The sequence below is a fragment of the Amblyomma maculatum genome, chromosome 6 (assembly GCF_055883805.1).
Source record: "Amblyomma maculatum isolate TAMU_Amacu chromosome 6, ASM5588380v1, whole genome shotgun sequence".
In the NCBI taxonomy this organism is placed as follows: Eukaryota; Metazoa; Arthropoda; class Arachnida; order Ixodida; family Ixodidae; genus Amblyomma; species Amblyomma maculatum.
In genome coordinates this window covers 156,579,860-156,598,763 of record NC_139349.1, presented here as the reverse complement: position 1 = coordinate 156,598,763, position 18,904 = coordinate 156,579,860, and the positions used below count along the sequence as shown (strand labels likewise).

At 46.2% G+C, this 18,904-nt stretch overlaps 1 protein-coding gene across 5 annotated transcripts in view; it reads left to right on the top strand.

The window, feature by feature from the left end:
* The window catches only part of rhea (Talin_middle and talin-RS domain-containing protein rhea), a 179,209-nt gene that overhangs the window by 95,743 nt on the left and 64,562 nt on the right, over window positions 1-18,904 (top strand). For all 5 annotated transcript variants that reach the window (XM_084607575.1, XM_084607579.1, XM_084607577.1 and 2 more), the window contains exons 23-31: window positions 632-775; window positions 2,859-2,987; window positions 4,166-4,279; window positions 6,311-6,424; window positions 8,143-8,277; window positions 10,820-10,954; window positions 11,507-11,590; window positions 17,926-18,258; window positions 18,667-18,891. In XM_084607575.1, the coding sequence (XP_084463701.1) occupies window positions 632-775; window positions 2,859-2,987; window positions 4,166-4,279; window positions 6,311-6,424; window positions 8,143-8,277; window positions 10,820-10,954; window positions 11,507-11,590; window positions 17,926-18,258; window positions 18,667-18,891 (1,413 nt within the window). The remainder of the gene's footprint in view (window positions 1-631; window positions 776-2,858; window positions 2,988-4,165; window positions 4,280-6,310; window positions 6,425-8,142; window positions 8,278-10,819; window positions 10,955-11,506; window positions 11,591-17,925; window positions 18,259-18,666; window positions 18,892-18,904) is intronic.

Here is an 18,904-nt window from a genome sequence, read left to right as displayed (position 1 = left end):
TTTAATTTGGCTCTTGCAGTGCTTGTTTGGAAATCAGAAGTTACATTCGAAAATCAACGGTCCCTGATGCAGCAGCCATATTTCGATGAAAGCAAAATATACGAAAACACTCGTGAGCTATGCAGTGGAAGAAATATCTGCCATGCATTGTCAGTTCAGTACCTTAATAACTCTTTTTTTTTTTCGTGAGGCTGTCACACTGTGCCTTTGGTGTTGGGACCATCTGCACTGCTCAGATACTCATTTTGTACCTGTGGCAGCAGGTGCATTCTAGCCATTGCTTCAAGTCTGTGACGTACATATTAGATGGCAAGCACCGCGGAACGGGAAACAAAAGAGGGACAGTGCTGCTGTTTGGCTAAGATGGGACTCTCTGCTGCATTTTTAGTAAAACTTGGGAAAAGTTGGAATAGATTAGTGATGTAAAAGGAAGGCGGGGCCTCAAATAGAAAAACAAGTGTGAAAAGGGAAGAAGAAAGGAACCGTGTTCTCTCATTCTGTCTTCCCATTTGTGTGTGCCTCTGTTCAGCCCACTTTCCCACCATATTCACTGCATAAATGAAATGATGATAAGGGGACAGTGTCATAGCATTTTGGTGGAGGCTTAGATTGCTGGCCCTGTTGTTGGCAGGTGCTGGCTCGAGCAACAGCTCAGCTGATCCAGGCCATCAAGGGGGAGGCCCAAGCGGAGCCCGACTCGGATCAGCAGAAGCGGCTCCTGGCCGCTGCCAAAGTGCTGGCCGACGCCACTGCCCGCATGATCGAGGCAGCCAAGGTGGGATGCACCCTGTGCCACTATTATTTTCTCCTCACATCACGTGCACAGTACAGCAGTTACAGATTGTATTACGTGATGGGCCGTGTGAATAGTGGTTTTCTGGTTTGAAGCGAATAGTAATTTTTTATTCTTTGAATAGCTGAGAAGTGAATATTTCAAGTACTTGCTGCACACAAAGATTTATCGACACAATAACCATTTTCAAAACCATGAATTTTGTCAATACTCAGGGCCATTAGGTGAAAAAAGGAAAGTGTGTTTTGAAGCTTTGTCATTTGCTTGCGTTGTGTCGGCCTTTTGTAGAAATGGCCATTGGAAATGGGGTGGCCCAACCAATGCACAAAGCTGACATACTTTTGGGCTGTGAAATGTAATTGTGGGACCTCCAAATGCTGCTTTTAAGTGATGACACCATTGGCACCTGCTAGATGTTTGCACAGCTCCCCTGTACACCCAGTGCCACCCATGTCTGGTTTCGGAGACAGGCACCCATCTCCAAATGCCACGCAGTAGCTCGCTCCCTTTTTTGCTTATGCCATCATGCTTTGTTTGCTGTGTCTGCTTGCGTCTGCTGCCCACACGTTTGAAGGCCTGCTTCAGCATATGGCTGGGTTTGTAGGCACACAGCGCAGAGCCAGGGCCTTGATTTCACGCATGCCGCAGCGCCATCCACGAGGAAGTGCATTAAACTGAAACGGTGCAAAGCAAGCGTCTTGCAAACGTCATTCTCTTTAGACAAATGCTTCGAGATGTCGAGTACCTAACATTTGAATCAAATATTCAGTACATCGCTGTTCGACCGAGTACTTAAATTTATTGAATATTTTGCACAGGCTGAACCTGCTGGCGGACATTCTCTTAAAATAAACTTTCAACCAGAACGCTCTTCAAAGTCAAATCTCGATATAACGAATCCCACGGGACCGCAAAAAATCGTTCGCTATTTTGAAATATCGTTGTAATGAAAAATCTGCTATTATAAGCCAGTGGTCAAATCTAGGTATGAAAATGACGTACCTTTGCAGTAGGCACGTGTGTAGACAAGCAAAACCTCAAGTGAAAAGGTTGCACTAACTCCAAAGCTGATTTATTTGAAGAAATCAATTATTTTCTTCTGCCGCGTGCAGCAAACACGACCACACACTACATTACACCACTACAGCACATACACCTTCCGCTTTCTGGAACACCTCATTGCGTGCGTGATTGCACCAAGCGATAAAAGTACAAACTTTGTCCATGTGAAAAAACAAAACAAAAAAACATTGGAGTTTTTTATGACCCCATCTTCAATGCTCCCTGAGCTTTGAAAATCTTGTCTCGGTCTTTCATAATGATCGCGGCAGTCGATGGGGCAATGCTAGCTGTCTGTAGAGGCCGAATCGCTTTTTCCCTGCGTCGATTTTTTGCAGTGAAAGCAGCTGCGTTCATATCTTCTTGGCACTTCGCTGGCTAATATCATCGCCAATCTCGCACAAACTTTGCAATAAGATAATCTGCGGCAAAAAAGAAAAGAACAAAAAAATCCGTCCCGCACGCGCGAACGCACGAACGACCAAGCCGCGTACGGCACACAACACAGGAAGAAAAAATCTCAGGCAGCTAGGCCTGCTGTCTACTGCGTAATAAACGATAGCTTCATGGTGGCGCTAGGAGCTGGTCCTAGATGTTCTGATGATGGTAGCTACAGCCCACGGACCGTACACACAGAAACGGCGGTTTTTGTTTCGTTTCACGCGAGAGTTGCAAGCTGTGGCGCTGTTAATTTTAGCCAAATTCGTAATTCTGATGTTCTAAAATTATAGAAGAAATAAAATATGTTCGTTATTCTGAAATATACGCTATTTTGGAATTCGTAATTCTGAAATAGTTTTACATTGAAAACATAGCAAATCTGCCAGGGATTCTTAAAAAATTTGTTAATTTGAAAAGTTCGTTAATGTGGTGTTCGTAGTAACGAGATTTCACTGTAGTGCTCATACCAGCATCTGTCTGCTCGACCATAAATTGTATTGGATGGGCCCTACTAGTTGCAAACAGAATACAGAGTGCTGTACACAGAACGTTTGCTTTGTGGCAGGGCTGTGCCAGCAACCCGCACGACTCTGAGAACCAGGCTGCCCTGCGGAAGGCGGCGGAGGAGCTTCGCAACGCCACCAACGTGGCAGCCAGCAACGCCCTCAAGAGGAAGGTCATTGTGCGCCTCGAGGTGGGTGGTCTGCAGTCTCCTCCTCTATGCTCACCGCTACTGGAAATCACACTGCTAGACAGTTCACCTCTAGAAATACACACACACACCATGAAAAGACTGGACGGAATAAGGGCAGGGGGATGCATTACCCCTGTCACATCATTCTTTTGCTTGTGTTTTCATTTTGAGCTAACTGGTCTAGCATAATTCCTCACACAGTGAACAGGCAGCTGCAATCAAACATGGATATTACGAATTATTGGCTTTGTTGGATACATGTTGAAAAGAAATTGTCTTTTAAAAATTTTGTTATTGTTATTTTGGTTGTTTTAATATTTGAGTATTGTTTTATTATTTCAGAAGTGATTGGCAAATGATCAGAGAACTCAATTAAAGCACTTGCAATGGCTGTGGGATAAGCATATTCAGCTCATTTTCAAGCGTACAATGTGTCAAATCATAGTATCACCATTAGTCGAACTTTGGAAAACCAGTAAACCTATCCCTTTTCTTCCAAAGGCCGGCTTCACCGTTTCATGCCCAGAAAGTTACATTAAGAAATGATTTTGTCACTTGAGCTGAGCTCTTTCTGCGCTGTTTTGCATCTTTCATACGTATTTTTTGTCTTTTCCAACCTACCCATTTGAACCAAGCATGACTTTTACGCGGTATTTTTCATACAGTTATCATTATCACGCCAAGACCAAATTTGGCATGCAACTAGTATATAGGCATAACTTTCAATGCAGTCATTCGTGCTTCTAATATATTCAAGATATTTTCAATTTTTAGGCACCCGCTACTGGAAGTGACGCACCACATATAAAGCTGTCTCCAAATGATGCACAATAATGGAATGAAATCAATTTTTTTTACTTGTGGGCAGCAGAATGCTAGAGCAACAAAATCTTCTTTTCACTATCCTGCCATACTTATACTGACACCACGTCCAGCAGCTGCACCAGCTGTGTGCTGGTTTTCTTTCATTTATTTGCGGCACATGTAAACTGCAGAACACCAACCTGTTTAAAAAAACACACATTTAGAAAGAGAAGATGTGGTTTTGTAAGTGAAGCACATTTCATGTCACCTGGGATTGATATTAGGGAAACACTTGTTGAGGCTAGGCTTTCTCACTTTGTTAGCTGCACTGTGGGCCTTCTTCGTCACATGCAGCACCTCTCGCTCTGTTTCAGAATGCTGCCCGCCATGCGTCTTCCACGGCCACGCAGAACATTGCGGCCGCCCAGAACGCAGGCCCCTACAACAGCAACATCATGATGCAAGAGGAACTGATGAGCAGCTGCCGGGTGAGTGCTCTGCCGATGCTGCTGCTGCTTCAGGAAACTTCCCTCAACCTGAGTGAACGAAACGTTGCTCCTTCTTCACCCATATATGCTTCAGTTGAATAACGCAGTTGAATAACACGATCTGCCAGGATAGTTGGTTGCGATCCATATTTATAGTATTTTTTTGCTGATTGTGTTCGCGCTGCTGGTACTTAAGGATCACAACCAACTAGCCTGCCAGAACTTGTTATTCAGATACATTTCTTGTTCAGCGCTCTGTCTTATTTGTAACTTTTTTTCTTTATTGTGTTCACGCTGCTGGTACACATGCCTCAGACTGGCAGATATTTTGAACTGCGAGAATCCACCAGAGTGCAGCCATGTACACAGCTACAAAATAAAGCTGTGCAGGCTTTCTCGGGAACTGCCTAGTTCAAGAACGATTTGGCCTAGTAACAGGATCGAACCTGGGACCACTGCCTGTCTCAGTTAAGCTAACTGGGAGGGCTAGCAGAGGGCGAGGTAATGCTGAATTGATGTGCAACTCGAAGGGAACTCACGTTCAGCCTGACCTTATCCCCTTGTCCCGGTGGCTTTTTGAGCACCCTTCAGTGTCATCACACTTGTGCCAAATGCACCAAGAGATGAAAACTGTGCAATCCTCATAAAAATGAGAAAATTTGCATGGCATTACTCTAAATTCACGGCTCTCAAATTGGGCGGGGCCACGTGCTGGCATTTGTAGGATGCGTGATCTTGATTGCCATCACCATTTCAAAACGTTGGTACCCATTTAAGCCCTCATGTAACAAACATGACTATTCTGTGGTAATGCGGACTTGCATGGTTTAGGCACCACCATTCCGGTGATGCTTTGGAGTGTATTTCAAGCCGCCGCCCTTTTCTTCTCGCTTACAAAACAGTATGATGGAGGCTGATTGACATCCACAGGCTAAAGTTTCTTTAAAGCCTAACTTCCATCAGCATGATTATGATTATGCCCAGCGGGCATGAACTGATCACAGTTTGTGTTTATTTTAACGCTATCATGTTAAAAGCTGGCAGAACAAAGTCATGCATGCCCTTGTTTGCTAGTTGCGTAAACCCATACAGATTGACCAAGATCACATTTGTAGCATAGGTCCAGCATATTTGTGAATTTCATAAATTTTGTACAAACAGTTTTTGAAGAGAAAAAAAATGAGAGGCATTACTTTTTACACACCTTTTGCAGAATTGAGGACCTTTCAGGTGCAAATCTGTAACATTAATAACAAAACTTTGTGGTTTAGGGCTCTTCGCATCCCAATCTAATTTTTCCATCATTTGTTACCGACCTGAGAGATTTGGAAACTGAACACCTCACACTCCAGAGGGCTTCATATCAATGTTCTGTTACTCCCACATGCTTTGGATTGGAAATCTAGGCGCTTCCGACTGCTCCTGAATTTACATTCCCTCAAAGTGCTCCAAATGAGGAAGTTTGGTGCTTTAAAAGTTGTTCCACATTGCATTTTGCCAGCAGCATCACATCACCATTGTAAAATTAAAATCATGAAGCGTTTGCTGCATGCACATATGGCCACTGTCGAAAAGTTTTCGGAGCGTGGCTTTGAGAAATTTAATTTCCATCCATGCCACTTTGCATGAGACTTGTTTGGACAGAGTCTGATTCATACTTCAGGCTACACGTGAAGGCAGGGATGGAATCGAATCCTTTATCTTCTTTTTTCGCTGATGTGGCCTTCCATCAACTTTTTCCTGTGCACCTGATAAGAGCAATCTCCTTGCTGTGGGACAAGTTCACCCAGAACTAAAGAAGACAGTGATTGAGAGACATGCGCAACATGCAACTGTGGTGCATATGTCTCATGATTTTCAGATCTGTGTGCCACGTCTTTTCGGTTGTTGGTCTTCGTCCAGCTAGGCACCAGAGACCAGGGTTGCCTCTTGTATACAGGGGGACACTTTGTGGTGCTGCGTCATTCCTTAGGTGGCAGGCTTTCTTGCAAAAGTGTGAGTATCATCAGCAGGCGTGGGTGTCCTATGCAGGATGTGGCCGGTGTCATCCCCCGAGTGGTGCAGGGCATCAAGGGCACGGTGGCTGAGCCAGACAACCCCGTGGCCCACCACAAGCTGCTCATCTCGTGCCAGGAACTGCTGCCGGTGGGTGGGCTAGGTGGTTCACCATTACCAGTCTGACTATACCTACTGCAGGGCAATGTCCTCTCCCATATCCCTCCAATCAACACAGTCTTCTGAACCAGCTGCATCCATTGGATCCCTGCAAACTTCCCGATCTCATCCGCCCACCCGACTTTCTGCCACCCCCTGCTACGCTTGCCTTCCCTTCGAATCCACTCTGTCACCCTTAGAGCCCGCCTGTTATCTTGCCTTTGCATTACATGACTGCCCAAGCCTAATTCTTCTTGTTGATTTCCTCTAAAATTTGTTCCCTGATTGATTCGGCACGCTTCTTGTCCTTTACTGTTACACCTACCATTTTTTTTTCCATAGTGGCTTGCTTGGTCCTGAATTGAAGTTGGACTCTTCTTGTCAGCCTCCACGTTTCAGGCCTGTAGGTTCCATGCTGGCTGATTATGGCTCGCAATACCGTGCCAACTGACGATTCAGGCTTTGACAGGCACAGCAACGTTTTGGAGGCAAGAAAAACCAGTCATCAACCTTTTAACATAGAATCAAGCATTAATAATAGCTTCTGTGAGTTTTTTGTTGATTACCTCATGAACAAAAAAGGAAAACAAAAAAAAAAAAGAAGAAAAAAAAAACTTTAGGCACTTCTAAAGGTCAATCCCATCTTCTGTAACGTGGTCGACGACTGCTTTTCTTGTCTCCAGAGTCGGGCCCAACCAACTGAAACATTTCCCACCTCTTCACTGTAGCAACCTTTTGCCATGCCACTAGCGTGTCACAAAATGTCAGTTCGTAGTGTGCTGTTTCACATTCCAGCTGTGTGCGGGCTTTTCACATTTTCACACATGCCAGGAAGTTCTGTCCCTCGAATGCAGTGTGGAGAGTGCAGTGTCTGGTGACAATCTTCTGTGATGGATGAACAGATTATTTGTGAAGCCAGCTACGCCTGCCCATAATACAGGTGGCTGTGGGAATTGCATTCGCAGCCGATGGCTGGGGCCCTATGGTGTCACTTTTCTGGTGTTTGTGTTCTGTGCACTAGAAATATACGAGTCTTCCATTGCATTCCAGGCAGTGTGAGGCTCTATCTGCAGCATCAGGTTGCGTCGCGAAAAGTTTGTGAGCTGTCCGATTTGGTCATCCTTTGTTGCTGGCTTACGTTGCCATAGTGGGCTAAGCCAAAATTTCCCGTTTAAGTCAAAAGCTAATTTTTATGAAAAATTGTCCCCGAACAGGGCATGAGCAGTTCTTATGACCAGGAGCTTGTCACCTCCATTTGCTTCTGCTGTTTTGAAGCGAAAGTTTACTCTACCCCTTGTATCATCCAAGGGTAACCTGGTAGGCTGCTTTACCTTCATTGAGCCAGAGGTCACAATGTGGCTATATAGCTTAACCATGGGACCACCTATATGTGTACCACCACTTGACCTTTGACGGCAGGTGTAGCATCATGTGTTCCCTCTAGTAGTTGACAGCGTCCTTGGCTCCATAGTCTTGGCAGTTGAAACGCTCAAAAACCATGCCTACCCATATCTAGACTTAAGCCTAACCATGCCTACCCATGTCTAGACCTAAGCCTAACCAAAGCTAAACCAAGCAAAATGATGCTTTTGCTTCTCCTTTCTAGGTTTGGCAGGGTCAGACCTCAGCCATTTTTTAGATAAGTACTGTGGCATTTGGTGGGAAAATAGGTGCCAGCAATGTGTTGTTGATTTCCTTGGTTGCTGCAGCCAGCCTCCCAGATGGTGACGGCGTCCAAGGGGTGCGTGCCCACCATTGTGGAGCCGGCCTGTGCCATGCAGCTGAGCACTGCCACCAAGCAGACGTCCTCTGCCCTGGCTGACCTGCGCATCGCCCTGGACAAGGTGAGTTCCCCAGGGGTTCGCGGGAGACTACAGAACCCCTAAAAAACCCTCAACTTCTAAAAAGAAACTTCATATTCAAGGCCTTGGAAATCTCGTTACAAGAGACATGGTTACAAGGTTATAAGAGACACTCGGTTATAAGAGACACTTGAAAATGGTTTGGTTGGCTATGTCTGCCATGTTAACAACATTGTATACAAGAGACATGGTTACAAGAGACACTCTGTTACTAAGGGCAACTTTTGCAGGTCCCTAAAGTAACTTCTTCACCGTTTATAAGAGACATAATTAATCAAGGTATGCTCATGCAATGCAGCTGACTCGTACCAACTCATATGTGCGGCAGTTTTGATTTCCTTATCTAAATTCTGTTCCATATCAGTGTTCTTTTTTGTTGCAATATGTCAGGAACCAAGGAGTGCCTCCTCTTGACTAGGAAGTCAAAATGCTCCTGTTGTTTCAGTCACACAGGAATTTGATGACAGTGGCTGAAACAATAAGGACGTTTCAACTTCCCATTCGAGAGACACAAAAAAAAAGAACATTGATATGGAACAGAATTTAGTCTAAACTGCTGCACATACGAGTTGGTAAGACTTTTTGGTTACAAGAGGCCTTGGTTACAAGAGACATTTTTTTAAGATCCCTTGAGTGTCTTTTGTAACGAGGTTTAACTACTTGAAAGTCCTTGCATTTTATGCTCAAATTTGCTTGCGGGCTTCACCTCAACATCCGGATGCATTGTAAAGCCGGAACTTAATTAGTATTCTAATTGTCAGCACCACTATATGTGGCCGCTTACCAAGTCCTCTAAGCCTGACTGTACTGCAGTTTAGTTCAAAGTATAGTGTGCATTTCATGAGTTGTGAAAAAAGGTGTCCCAAGTTATTCACTTTTCCAGAAAAGTGCTGTTTTCAATTTTGATGGTTGCTCTGTGACATTTATATAAGCAAGGGATTTCTTCAGACCCTTTGGAGCAGCATCACATAAAGCTTAGGTCATGTTGTAAAGCTTTCAGAATGCATCCACCTAGGATGGGCAGTGATGCTAAATTCAGAACATGAGAACAAAGTTACTAGAGGAATTAAGGGTGAGGTAGATTGCATTTGGGAGCTACTCATGGATGGCAGTTCAGCAGCATCCCTCAAGCGGAAAATACATAACAGCTGCATTTTACCAATATTCACCTATGGTGCAAACGAAGAGGGTTCCGCTTAAATTGAGGGCAGTGCAGTGAGTTATGGAAACGATGATGACATAGATATGACTTTGGGGCCCTGCCCTTTGGAATTTGCAGCACTATGCATACATTTCTGTCACTTTATATGTGTCCCAGCCGCTCTAAGTGGGAAACTTGCAGGTTATTCGGTGCACCTTTACCAGAAAGTAAAAAGAATCGAATGGGACTTGTGAACGAAGAAGGTGGCAAGGCACAGGCCTGCCATCTTCCGCAAGTTGACTGGTGTCATGTCCTCCGTGCGAGCACTTCCCGCGCCCGAGTGGTGCATGAACTTACAGCTGTTTGTTGTACTTCTTATGCTTGTAAAACGATACACATGCTGTTAAGGGCCAGGAACACAGAGAGCGCTTTGTCCTGTGTCTCTCTCACGTCCCTGTCTCTTTATCGCTCTTTGCCAAAATGAACAGTAGTGTTGGTTCAGGGAGCAGATGTAGATAATGATATCCCAGGGGTAGCGAAGAAGAAGCGGGCTTGAGAAGGACACTTACTGCGAGGGCAAGGTAAGCAGGTTCCTCAGGGCAGTCGAATGAGTTCCGAGAGGAGGAAAGTATAGCAGGGGATGGCCGTCGAGGGAGAAGATAGAGATTAGGAAGCGTCCAGGGGCAGAGTGCTATCCTGCATGAAATGTAATTAGGCTGGAGATTATGAAAGCGTACATTCTGAAACATGTAATAGGAAAAGCAAACTTGTGTGGAGGGAGAAATATATGCACATGATAGAAAGCAAATGCAGCTGTAACAAAGAGTGTTGTAATTAGCGGTGTGCAAATATTGAAATTTTCTAATATGAATATGGGAAAAAAATGCCTTTGAATATCAAATCTAATAGCGAATGCCTAATCAGTGATAGAAAGGATGCAAAATAAAAAATAGCAAACAATGTTCGTCTTGTTTATTTCAGAATTCACATGCATGTGCAAATAAAATTGCACAGAAGTATATGCTCTACTGAAAAATCTGGTTTAAATTTTGTACAGAATTCTCAAGCCTTGCAGCAAAGTGCGCAATGCAGTGAAGCTGCGGTGAACTCGATCATATTCGATGTATTCTGTAATTTTAGAATATTAGAAAATTCCAAATATTCGTTTTTCGAATATGAATATAAATTGAATAACAGAGGCATTTGACTTAGAATATTCGCACACCCCTATCTGTAAACAGTTGTAAGACTTTACTTCCTTATTTATTGTCGTCTCCTGACCCGTCCCTTTTTAATGACTGTGCAGCTGTTTAACCGATTAGCCCCAGCAGCAGTGCCTTTAGCCATGAGTAGGGTACTGACTCCTCCTTTTCTGTTTTCCAGGCCCAGGAGACGTGCGGCCGCCAACAGCAGGAGATTGACAGTGCCCTGGATCGCATCCGGGAGCTGGACCAAGAGCTGGTGGAGATCCGCCGGGCTGCCCTGGCCAACCAGCTGCGGCCTCTGCCTGGCGAAAACGTGAGCGTGCTTAAAACCTGCTGCTGTGACAGTGCGACGTCACAAAGATTCTGCTGTGGCTTTCGCTCAGCTTTATTGTCATTTATCTTAGTGCCATATTTGGAAAAGGTGTTAATGGCACTGTGTAGGGGAAATGCCTCACAGAAAAACTCTTTGGGCAGCTTAGCAGGTTCAGGTCTTCCCATTAGCAGAGCGAGGAGTGGTCATGTTACACACTGTCACATTACGGTGTGCACAAGGAGACGTGTCTAGGCGCTACACCTGTGTCACTTATAAAAGTTAGAAGTAGGGACTCTGAAGATGTCGCACTGATCGGGACTGTAGTGTGGAATTCCTCTTGTTTGACTTTCAATTTCCTTTCACAGTTTCTCAGATTTAATTCATTTTTGCAGCTGTGTGCGTTTTCCTGATCTCAGCCGCCACATTTCCCCACACATAAAAGACAACATTCATGGTGTGTGTGAGCGTCATCAGGACTTTTCCGTGATGAGCCATCTCATATCCTTCTGTGCTGGTAGTGCAACTGGTGCCTGGGCTTCTCTCTCTCTGCAGAGTGACCTGTGTGCCTTGAAGCTGGGCGCCACCTCCAAGGTGGTGGGCTCCTCCATGGCCCAGCTGCTGACTGCTGCATCACAGGTGGGCTTCACTGACTGAGTGCACGCTGTTGAGAGCACAGCTCCTAGGAAAGGGGTCGTAATGTTTCGAAATTTCTGCCTAACTTTTTGTATGGTGCAGCCTCATTCCCCATGTTTTATTCATGCTCTTTGTTTTTTGTTTATTGCCTTCTTGTTAACGTGACAGTTGCAATATATTAGAGTAAAAGAAGTATATATGAATCGAAGATTGTCATGCAAAGCATGAGTTGAAGTGAGCGGTTTAGTTTTATTGAAAAGAAAAAGTACTCCGAGGGGTGCAGCTTTTATCATAGTGCCATGGCTTGAAGTGCTGTGTCATGGACCAAGGCACATGCCATTGCTGATTACTTTAGGTCGGGAAACAGTGCAGGCATAAATCTCTGTAGCCTTGTACTACAGTCGAACCCCGCTACAACGAACGTCGCTTCAACGAAATTTTCGCTTCAACGAAATATTTCCAATTCCCCGTCAGCTTGCTATACAAAGTAATGGAACAAATTTCTCATCACAACGAATCATTTTTGGGGCGCGTTTCCGCTTCAACGAAATTTTTGCTATGCGAAGCTCGATTTAAAAATATATCTTACAATAAAACAAGCATATCGCCGCCCATCTATGTACTTCCATAGGCCCACGCTGCTTTGTTTCGCTAAACTATAGTGCCTAGAATATACTGGCTAGTGTGCCGAGGGCGCGCGCTGGCGTGTCCGCCGCGGTGATGCCTTCCCGCCGCCACCGCGGGGCGGCGCTACCAATAGCTAAGGTGTAAAGCCCCTCAATAAACTAAGTTATTGAGGGGCTTTACTAAGGTGCTATCGCTCCGCGTTCGCGGCCTCGGCAGCATAGGCGGCATATAGGTCCGGATAGCGTGCTGCGCTTTTCACTGCGAAACCTGTCTCTTGACGGTTTAAGTGCACTTTGTGTCTAAAAACAGTCTTGGTGGAAGATATTCATACCGTCCTAGTACTGTGCGGAGAAAATCATACGCTCAAATAGCGCTCGAGGAAGCGTTTAACAAATACTGTCTGGTCCATATGTCTGCTATATATCTGTTTTATTTATTCAGCTGAACCGGATAAGGTCTTAAGCAGAACACATATTGACTTCCTGATATCCAGCGAGAGAAGAAATTTGAGAAAACCACCTAAAGTTGACACGTTGGTTACAATAGTTTGTTAATATTTGATTAAACGATCGAGTCCGGCCGGATTCAATATATTGCTATGAAATATTCCGATGACGATTTTATTTGATCTAGAGCCACTCGATTGCGATCCACGCATCGCGATTGCGGATGTAAGGTATCGTATGCATCTTCCTTCTGAGTGAGCGCTCAGTCAGCCCAGGTGGTTGTCCCGAATTATGGGAACTATTTTCTCAGTTGCGATCTAACCCGGAACGGATCGACGACGACTGTTATTGTCCGTGTGACACAGGTATCAGAAAATACCCTTAATATTTTACACTGTTCATTAATCCAAATTTGAATTTTATTTACTCTTCGGTCTTTTCTTATGGTCCATGGTATATCGCGATGCCGCAGTCAAGTGCTACGAACGTCAATACGTATACGGGCCTCATGCTTTCGGATAGGTTACGTCGACGTTTCTGCAATTCAGTCATGCTTATTGCTAAGGTGATATATATCAGGTTAGTGACGTTTTATAGCGTCACATTTATGCTACAGAAAAGAAGGGCGATCTTGCTTTTTCGTAAATACATTGCACGCGCGCATGTTTTCAAAGATCGCATATGCGACAATAAACACAAGCAGTCTGAATCTGACTTCAGTTTTTGTTCTTACTCTTTATTCATTTGTTTTATTAGGAAGTCACTTAATTGTTGCTTCATACATAAATTATTATTATGCGGTGTGCTTTCTTTTGTAACAGAAGGAAAGGCAAGAAACAAAAGTGGTGATTGTATCACTGATTCTTTTTTTTTACAAAGTCTACAATATAGTAAAATTTGAGCAAAAAGGCGCAGCAACAATAAACAAGTAAAAATATAGAAATGCACCGCTAAAGGTTTTGGAGAAAGGCCGCACATATGACACCGCAATAATTTTAAAGTAGTCTGATACCAATTTTTGGTGGTATTTTTTTTCACTCGCTAATGATGCGCTAGATATTCCTGTATAATTCTCCACGTGGTTTCTCGCTTACCACCGCTAAGTAATTTATAATTTACTTTCTTCACCAGTTTCGGCTTCGCGGTTTCAGCAGCCGAGCGGTTGTTGTACGGTCACAATTGTCTAGGTCACGCGCGGGATTAAAAAAAAAAAAAAAAAAAAAAAAAAAGCTTTAACCACAGACTCACTTATTAGCTCCTCATTTTGCGCTTTCAATAGAGCCACTTGTTCTGCGCTCCATGCCAGTTTTCTCTTAGCTCTTCTCAGAGCGCGAGAAATGTTGCAGCATTTATTTGGCTAGTTGCATGCTTTTTCCTTCTTTCTGCGCATCTTGTGTAAGCCTCCGCTGGTATTTGCATTAAGCGCAGCTAACCCCTTCAGAGTTGACGGTCAAGCGACACTTTTTCTGCAAAATATATTCCCATGAATGATATGTGCTTCCTGAATCAGCTGGTTGCAGGCCACATTCGGAACAAAGACCCTCCAGTGCACTCTACCTATATAGCTCTATCTTCAGCTTTAGATATTGTTGTATTGTACGCGCTTGTTTTTTCTTTTCCGAGAATATACACTATTGTGTCCACAGAACTGAGTTCAGGCTTCCATAAGTTATCACTTTTTCTATGTACAAAGTTCTTTTTTTTTTTTTTTTTTTTTTTTATAGGCTCGATAACGCGCGTAGGCTACAGATCCAGCAGGTGCTTCGGTTAATTTGGTCCAAGTTGCAGGTATGTAAATTGAGTCAAACGGATCCCGAGGCTCAAAGCTGCACGTCTGCTGCTGCGGGTATGAGTTCTCGCTCGGCTCTTCTGCTGCCAGCTCCTTGCAAGCATTGTCAAACATCCTTGACGGTGCGTGCATGGCTGTCGTCTGCACCACTGGCATTATGACACTGCGTTTTTGTCGTTTAGCGGCCGGTTGGTCACAGAGGTTCCTCAACTTTCTTTTCGATGTCTTCTTAGGCAGAAGATGGTTCGGATAATGGTCGAATAGCGTTGACACGGTTTCGGGCTTAATTTGTGGTCTATCTCTAGCGAGCTCGTTGACGATGCCGTTTACTGTCACTTTGAACGTTCTTTCGATGTAGCTCTCCTCAAAATATTTTTCGCAGACAACACACGTTGAAGTCAACTTGCGGTCCTGTCTTTTAATCAGCCGCTTCCACTACGCAAGCTGCGCAGGGTCCGATGGCACACTGAACATAGAAACCTAGTCCTGAGCGGTAGCCACTCCGACAGAGCGACACGAAACATGTCTTTTCCCTGCCCTGATGCTTTATTTTTAGCATCTATAGTCGTTGCAAATTTAATTATCTCATATGAATGCAAGAAACAGAACGACTAAAACAAAAGAACAGCGTAGACGCGTCCAAAGCGCTCGCACCCACTGATGGCTCGGCCAGCGCAGCTGCGGCAAATCAAGGGCGCGCCGGCGGCCGACGGCGTCGACGGCACCTTTACGATGAGCAGCGCCCCTGGCGGCCAAAGTTGGAAGGCATCGCCGGCGCGGACACCTCCTCCCATTGAGAGAGCCCTCTGCACGGCACACTAGCCAGTATATTCTAGGCACTATAGCTAAACATTCGCTGGACCCAGATCACCGCCATAGCTTGGTGTTGATGACAATCGGGCTGGCTGCCTTGCGACAAGGCGCGGGGGCAAGCTCCCGTTTTCTTCCAATCCAGAGCCACAACCAATCCGTTGCCAAAGGACGCAGCAGCCTGGCAACAGCAGCGCGTTTGCCCTAGTTACAGTGTACTAGAAGTATACCCTAGTTTTTTTCACTCGTGCTTGTGCTGCTAGTGCGCTGTAATGAATGCGAGCATGGCGACTTCATCTAGAAAGCGGAAGTTCCTCTCGCTTGAAGAGAAGGCACGGATTATCAGCGCGGCATCCAGCGGCAGGAAAAAGGGAGATGTTGCAGCGGACTTCGGCATCTCACAGAGCACGCTGTCAACGATCTTGAAGTCGAAAGACGCGATAGCGCAAGCTCTTTCTTCGGGGACATCCGCGAAGCGGAAAAAGCTGACGCAAGCGGCTCACGAGGACCTTGAGAAGGCTCTCTACACGTGGTTCCTCGACGTGCGCGCAAAGAAGATGCCGGTCAGCGGAAACATGCTGCAGCAAAAGGCGCTTGGCTATGCCTGTATGCTGGGCATCAATGATTTCAAAGCCAGCTCAGGGTGGCTGACCCGTTTTAAGGCCAGGCATGAAATCGTCGCTAAAGTGCTGTGTGGCGAGTCCGCCTCATCAGACGCCGACGCTGCATCTGCTTGGGCATCAGCTACTGTGCCGGAATTAATGGAGAAATATGCCACATCAGACATATACAATGCCGATGAAACGGGACTTTTCTTCGAGCTCCTCCCCTCCAAGACGCTTCACATGAAGGGCCAGCCATGCAGCGGAGGGAAGCATAGCAAAAAGCGTGTGACTGTGCTCCTGTGCTGCAACATGGACGGGTCTGACAAGCGCTGCCCACTGGTGATAGGCAAAAGTGCGAAGCCGCGGTGCTTCAAAGGTGGCAAGAGCCTGCCCGTCAAATATGTTGCCAATAAGAAGTCTTGGATGACACGGGCCGTTTTCAAAGAGTGGCTAACCGCTTTCGACCGTGACATGACGGCAAAGAAACGTAAGGTTTGTTTGCTCATCGACAATTGCTCGGCGCATAACGTTGAAGACGTTCAGCTTCAAAGCGTGGAAGTAAGATTCTTCCCGCCGAATTGCACGGCTTTAATCCAGCCACTGGATCAAGGTATTATCAATAGCGTTAAAAGCGCTTATCGACAGCGACTGATTCAGCGGCTGGTGTTAAACATCGACACCGGTCGGGCAATCAAAGTGGATTTGTACATGGCTGTACAGATGGTCTCAGCAGCGTGGACGGCAACCAATCGCAGTATCATCTACAACTGTTTTGTGCACGCCGGCTTTCACTCCGATGCTCAACTGGCAGCGAACTCCACGTCGGACGAGGAAGGCTGCAGTACTATTGCTCCACCCTCCACAGAGGCCAATGCGGCATGGGCAGCCCTTCAGGACTCCGGAGATGTGCCGGCCGATGTTCACATCGGCGACTACATCGCTGTTGACAGTGAAGTGCTAGTAGCTCACGAGGAGCTGAGTGACGAAGCTATAATTGAGGGCGTTCGCCACAACGACGCATCATCGGATGATGACAGCGACGCGGAGGATTTAGCGCCACCACCTGCAATAAAAGTGATGGATGCTTTTGATGTGATCCGCAGGTTTTTCGGTGCTCACGATGACGACGTCGCGATGCAACTGTTCACCGAGTGCGAAAGTCGCGCCACTGCACTCGTGGCAAAAAAAAAGAAGCAGAAGAAGCTGACCGACTTCTTTGGAAATAAATGATGTTTTGGCACTATGTGGTCCAACCTCACAGTGTTTTTGGGCTGTTTTCGCCTCAACAAAATTTCGCTTTAACGAAATTTTTCGCGCGCCCCGTCAGTTTCGTTGTAGCGAGGTTCAACTGTACTACACATTAGCCTCCCGTTGATGTGCCTGCATGCCATGCTGACGACTTTAATTCCACTGTGCTTCCACCCTGGCCACCCAGGCATCCCTTTGCCAGGGCAGTTGCCACCCATTGTTCAATCGTGAGACATCATGCTTGGATGCAACTCTCGTCCAACCTCTTGTGTGGGCAAAAATCTTCACAGTACATGGAGGCGTTATTAAATAGCATCATGTCTCAGTAATGCAGAGATGTTGCTTTCTGCACTGATAGTTTCATGTCATATAATAAAGCCTCTCCATCAAAATAGTGTTCGAGTCATTACCTTGGCTTAACACTGTGCTGCACCTAGTGCCCTTTTGTGGTCGTTCTCACAACTGAAGAGCACACTGCAACTCTGTAGGGGCACAGCCCATAACTAGGCCCTTCATCTCTTTGCCACGTCACTCTCCTGGATTCGTATTACGAGTTTGCGTCGTTATAGAAAGTGTCACAACCGCCCACCTCGAGTCATCTAATTGGTGGAAACACCGGAACAAACAGAAGTGGTGGTGACATCCGGTTGCAATGTTTATACCAATCAAATGTTGGGGAGATAGCGACACTTCCAATAACAACTCAAGCTTGGAATGCAGACCCTGACCGCAGGTTCCACGTGGTTGTGCCTGGCACCCTGACCAAAAATGCTTTGTTACTCAAGCACAGCTGTGTCAATCAACCATTCCCAGGGCAACGAGAGCTACACGGGCACAGCCGCTCGGGACACGGCCAGTGCGCTCCAGCAGCTGGTGGAAGCCGTGCGCGGAGTGGTCGCCACCAGCAGCGAGAGCGGAGCACAGGCGACGCGTCTGGTGGAGCCCGCACGCCAGGTGCTGGACCGGTCATGCCAACTGCTGGAGGAAGCGCGCCAGGCAGTGCTGCGGCCGGATGAGCCGGACAAGCAGCAGCGGCTGGCGCACGTGGCCAAGTCGGTGTCGGCCGCCCTCAACGCCTGCATCAACTGCCTTCCCGGCCAGAAGGATGTGGACGACGTCATCCGTACCATCACCGAGAGCTCTCAGGTGGGCCACCTGCTGATTGGGACACGGGATTTCCGATTGCATACTTTTCTTTTTTTTGAAGCGTTGGTACTTGAAGCGTTGGTAGCTTTACTGCTTGAACATAGGCCCTTTCAAAAACCGCCTCTTGATGCCAAAGGTCTGTCTGTATGGTCTCTGTATGAGCGTGTCTACTTGCGCAATTTCCACACCCCTGATCATTTTTCAAGTTCTTGAAATGATCTTAGACTAAAGCCTCACCTGACAAGCTTTCTAATATGTTGCACCTCCATGCCTTTGACGTGACCTTGAAAGCTGTTTCCTTTTGCGTACATGCTTCTACGTCCTCGCATGAAGCCCCTCTGTGATTGTAATTTTCTCCTCAGTTCTGGTTGGAGTCTCACGTCCACCACTGTCGGACTCTGTGTGCAGGCGCTGAATGCTCGTGAGTTCCCGTCCAGCAACCGGTCGTATGGCGAGCTGCAGGCGAACCTCAACGAGGCAGCGGCAGGACTCAACGAGGCCACCGGTCAGGTGGTGCAGTCATCGCGGGGCAACCCTGCCCAGCTGGCAACATCTGTGCGCCACTTTGGCACCGCCTTTGGAAGCCTCCTGGGCTGTGGCATGGAGATGGCTGGCCAGACCCACGACACAGAGGTGGGCACTGTCT